The sequence below is a fragment of the Dipodomys spectabilis genome, unplaced genomic scaffold (genome assembly GCF_019054845.1).
Source record: "Dipodomys spectabilis isolate Male_0828 unplaced genomic scaffold, ASM1905484v1 ptg000868l, whole genome shotgun sequence".
Classification (NCBI taxonomy): domain Eukaryota; kingdom Metazoa; phylum Chordata; class Mammalia; order Rodentia; family Heteromyidae; genus Dipodomys; species Dipodomys spectabilis.
In genome coordinates, this window is record NW_024871545.1 from 50,001 (window position 1) to 55,000 (window position 5,000).

The 5,000-nt window shown below is 63.7% G+C and overlaps 2 protein-coding genes across 3 annotated transcripts in view; one reads left to right on the top strand and one right to left on the bottom strand.

Annotated features, from left to right (window-relative positions):
- The window catches only part of LOC122102766 (probable bifunctional dTTP/UTP pyrophosphatase/methyltransferase protein), an 11,652-nt gene extending 10,410 nt beyond the window's left edge, over positions 1-1,242 (bottom strand). For both annotated transcript variants that reach the window (XM_042673476.1, XM_042673475.1), the window contains exon 1: positions 1,147-1,242. In XM_042673476.1, the coding sequence (XP_042529410.1) occupies positions 1,147-1,239 (93 nt within the window). In that variant the 5' untranslated portion in view covers positions 1,240-1,242. The remainder of the gene's footprint in view (positions 1-1,146) is intronic.
- Positions 1,243-3,003: 1,761 nt separating this feature from the next.
- Positions 3,004-5,000, top strand: part of LOC122102761 (A-kinase anchor protein 17A-like) — a 14,740-nt gene continuing 12,743 nt past the window's right edge. The window contains exon 1 of the mRNA XM_042673471.1: positions 3,004-3,270. The gene's annotated coding sequence lies outside the window, so the exon portion shown is untranslated. The remainder of the gene's footprint in view (positions 3,271-5,000) is intronic.

The window sequence follows — 5,000 nt, forward strand, 5'->3', positions numbered from 1 at the left end:
GACCCCTGACCCTAATTCTAGGCCCAAATGCAAGGCGTAGACCCCGACCCCTGACCCCTGACCCTTATCCAAGGCCCCAAATCCAAGGTGTAGACCCTGACCCCTGACCCCAATCCAAGGCCTAGACATCTGACCCCAATCCCAGGCCCTGAATCCAAGGCCTTGACCCAGACCCCTGACCCCTGACCCTCATTCAAGACCCAAATGCAAGGCCTAGACCTCGACCCCTGACCCCTGACTCCAATCCCAGGCCTAGACCCAGACCCCTGACCCCAATCTCAGTCCCTGACCTCTGACCCCTGACCCCTACTCAGGGCCCCAGAATCCAATCTCTGGCCCTGACCTCTGACCCCTGACCCCAACCCCAGGCCTCAGAGTCCAATCTCCGGCCCTGACCTCTGACCCCTGACCCCAATTCTAGGCCTAGACCCAGACCCCTGACCCCAACCCAAGGTCCCAGAGACCCCCATGTCTATCCCTGACCTCTGACCCCAATCCCACCTACCAGATCTTGACCCCGTGACCCCTTGACCCCTGACCCCAACCCATGGCCCCAAATCCAAGGCCCAGACCCAGTTCGCCTGACCCCTGACCCCAGTCCAAGCACCTGACCTCTGACCCCTGACCCCAAGCCAAGCACCTGACCTCTGACCCCTGACCCCAATCCAAGCACCTGACCTCTGACCCCTGACCCCAACCCAAGCACTTTACCCCTGACCCCAATACATGCATCTGACCTCTGACCCCTGACCCCAGTCCAAGCACCTGACCTCTGACCCCTGACCACAAGCCTAGCACCTGACCTCTGACCCCTGACCCCAATCCACGCACCTGACCTCTGACCCCTGACCCCAACCCAAGCACCTGACCTCTAACCCATGACCCCAACCCAAGGCCCAAATCCAGGGCCCAGACCCCCATCTCCGTCCATGACCTCTGACCCCTGACCCCAACCCCAGGTCCCACAGTCCAATCTCAGACCCTGACCCCTGACCCCTGACCCCTGACCCCAACCCCAGGCCCCCAATCCAAGGCCCAGCCCCCGATCGCCTGACCCCTGACCCCAATCCAGGGCCCCAGACCCGCGACCTGAGCCCCCGACCCCCGACCCCACGCACGCACGCACGCACGCACGCACGCACGCACCGCCTGGGTGAGGATGTCGCGCCGGCGCGGGGAGGCCGAGGCCAGGACGACGCGCTGCGCGCGCAGGCGACGCAGCGCCGGCAGCAGCGCCATGACGCCCGCCGCAGGCCGCGGGCCACGCCCCCCGCGCCCGCCACGCCCCCCGACGCACGCCCGCGCCGCCGCGCCCCCCCCACGCACGCCACAGGCCGCCCGAGGGCCGAAGTCCCGCCCCGCGCCCGGCACGGGCGAATGAGCAGCCGCGCTGCCCCGCGAGGCCACGCCCACACGCACAGCGCGCGCGGCCCTGCAGGCCACGCCCACAACGGCCCAGGCACGCTCGGCAAGCCACGCCCCCTCGGCCTGGCGGCGGCGTGGGCCTCCAACTCCGCCCCTAGCCAGCTCTGGGAGGGTCGATTTGCATAGCCACGCCCACTCTGTCGGCTGGAACTCACCATGAGCGATATAGGAGTCATGGAGAGCCAGGGGACTCTGGGAAGCCACGCCCACACGTGGGGCATACGCTCCCTTCTAAGCCACGCCCATAAAGGCTCAGCGAGTGTCTGCAAGCCACGCCCCTCACTTTACCCATTAGGTGTGCTCGCACAAAGCTAGAGCAAGTAATTTGCATAAATACGCTCAGTCAGCCAGCTGGAACTCACCATGAGCGATGTAGGAGTCAGGGAGAGCCAGGGTGCTCTGGAAAGCCACGCCCATGCATGGTCTGCAAAGCCACGCCCCTCGTTTTGCCCATTGGGTGAGCTCCCAGCTCGTCGTTCAACCAACGGCAGACTAAATAATTTGCATAACGACGCCCCTAAAGTGTCAGGCAGGGTCTGCACGCCACGCCCCTCGTTATAGCCATTGGGCGTGCTCACAGCAAAGCTATACTAAGTAATTTGCATAACCACGCCCAGTCAGCCAGCTGCAACTCACCATGAGCGATATAGGAGTCAGGGAGAGCCAGGGTCCTCTGGAAAGCCACGCCCATGCAGGCTCTGCGAGCCACGCCCCTCGTTTTGCCCATTGGGTGAGCCCGCAGTTCCTCCTTCACGAAGCCCAGACTAAATAATTTGCATAACCACGCCCATTCTGCCAGCTGGAACTCACCATGAGCCACATAGGAGTCAGGAAGAGCCGCACTGCGGGAGGAAGCCACGCCCACACGCACAGCGAGGCCACGCCCACACGCGTAGCGTACGCTCCCCTGCAAGCCACGCCCACAAAGGCCTAGACGCGCAGGTCCTCCCACGCTCGTTCTTCCTATTGGATGAGCCCACAGCGCCGCCCCCCAGCCCAGTCCTCAGTGGATTGATTTGCATAACCACGCCCACTCCACGGACGCCTGGTCACCATAAGCGATACAGGAGTCACTGTGAGCCTTGTACATTCGCACCAGACGATTACCGCTCCCTGCCTCAGTTTCCCCAAATGCAAAAAGCTATTGGGCTCTCCCGGAAGTCCCTCCCAAGCAGGAAAAGGTGAGATTAAGACAATTATGCGCAGGCGCAGATTTCACTGAACATTGACACGCCATAGGACACTTAGGAGTGAAAGTCCCGCCCTCTGCCCTTCATGAGCCAATGAGCAGACGCGCTGCCCTGGGAAAGCCACGCCCACTCAGGCTGCCTACCCTCCCTCGCAAGCCACGCCCACAAACGCCCAGACGCGCACTGCTGCAGGCCACGCCCCTCACGGTCCTGACTGGGTGGGCCCCCAGCTAGGCCTGGGGAGGGTCGATTTGCATAGCCACGCCCACCGCGGCGCAGCCCCGGTGTCCTCGGGTATCCGCAGCTCACCCTAAGCGATACAGGACTCGCGGAGAGCCTTGCCCATTCCCACCGCGATTCCCCCAGCGCCAGCCTCGACTTCCCCAACCGCGGGGAGCCACGGTGCCGTCCCGGAAGTCCCTTCTGGGAGGTAAACCCACGCCGGAAGTGGCTGGTGTCCAGTGAGTTCCGCGCATGCGCAGATTAAAAATTGAAGCAAAACCGGAAGTGCTGCCCATACAGGGCGGGCCACAAAGACAGACGGAAGTACAGCCGCTGAGTGACCGCGGGGACTCGCGCACGCGCACACAGGCGAGCGAGACCCACCGGAAGTCCCGCCCTCCGCGGGAAGCGACGACCTGGAAACAGCGCGGCGGTAATGGAGCGGGAAAATGGGATTCTGGGAGCTGGTGGGGGGGGGGGGGGAGAATGAGGGCGTGTGCGCATGCGCGGGGTGAGATCAGCCCTGCGCGGAAGTCCCGCCTCCGGGGCCCGGGGGCAGCCAGGAGTAACAGCCTCGGGTTGTGCGCATGCGCGGGGGTGCCTCCTCGCCGGACCGGAAGTCCCGCCTGGGGGACTGCAGGGGGCTTCGGCGGAGGAGGTAGGCCGCGCGGGCAGAGCGCGCCTGCGCAGTGACTCGCCCTGGGAGATGGGGGGGGGGGTTGCCAGGGCAACGAGCACAGGGGCGTGGCCTGGACGGGACTGCAAGGGCCTAGAGGCCTCTGATTGGCGTTGCCAGGGCAACCAAGCAAGGGGCGTGGCCTGGGCGGGATTGCAGGCGCCCAGAGGGCTCTGATTGGCGTTGCCACGGTAACCAGGGGAAGGGGCGTGGCCTGGATACGCATAAAAGGGGAACTAGAGCGCTGATTGGCGTTGCCAGGGCAACCATGGGAGGGGGCGTGGCCTGGTCAGCACAGGAAGGGCCTACACGGCTCTGATTGGCGTTGCCAGGGGAACCAGGCGAGGGGGCGTGGCCCGACGGGACGTGGCCGGCCCTGGTTGGTTGAGGCGCGTCCCGCGCGCAGGCCGGAAACGGAAGCGCGTCACGGCCGGCCGAGGAGGCGGCTGAGTCCCGCGCACGGTGAGAGCCACGGACGGACGGACGGACGGACGGACAGAGGCGGCCAGGCGGGGTCGGGGGTCACCGCCAGGCGGGGTCGGGGGTCACGCGCGGCCTGGAGCGCGGGGGGACAGACGAGGTCACGGCGGGGTCAGGTTGGGGGGGGGTTTGGGGTTCGGGGTCAAGTTGGGGTCATGACGGGGTGAGGGGTCGATTTTGGGGTTCGGGGTCACGGTGGGGTCATGTGGGGGTCTGAGAAAGATGTTGGGGTGCACCGGGAATTTTGGGGTGCTGTTGGGTTACTTCGGTGGTTTTGGGGTGCAGAGAAGATTTTGGGGTGCAGAGGAAGTTTTTGGGGTTCGGCGTCATCTTGGGGTCCTGTTTCGAAGCTCGGGGGATTTTGGGGTTCACCATGAGTTTTCGGGGTGCAGTTGTGTTTTTGGCGTGGTTTTGGGGTGCAGGTGAGGTTTTGGGGTGCAGGGGAGGTTTTGGGGTGCAGGGGAGGTTTTGGGGTGCAGGTGAGGTTTTGGGGTGCAGGGGTCACCTTGGGGTCGTGTTGTGGTGCGGGGGAGGTTTTGGGGTTCGGGGTCAAGTTGGGATCATACGGGAATGCTGAGGAGATTTTTGGGGTTCACCATGAATTTTTGGGGTGCTGCTGTGACCCTGGGATGGTTTTGGGGTGCACCCTAGATTTTGGGGGTGCGGGTGGAATTTTGGGGTGCATCGTTGATTTTGGGGTGCTAATGTACTGTCTGGGTGATTTTGGGGTGCAGACAGGATTTTCGGGTGCAGGGGTGCTTTTGGGGTGCAAGGGACCTCTGGGGGTCGTGTTGGGTTGCACGAGAGGTTTTGGGGTACATCCGTGGTTTTGGTTGTGCGGGAGCAGTTTTGGGGTACCCGGAGCATGATGAGGTGCTAGGAGGGTGTTGGAGTGGTTTTGGGGCGCAGAGATGATTTTTGGGGTGCTGGTGTGTTTAAAAGGTGCGCGGGAGAATTTTGGGGTGCGAGAATCCTGTGGAGGTCATGTGTGGAGACAGAACTGATTT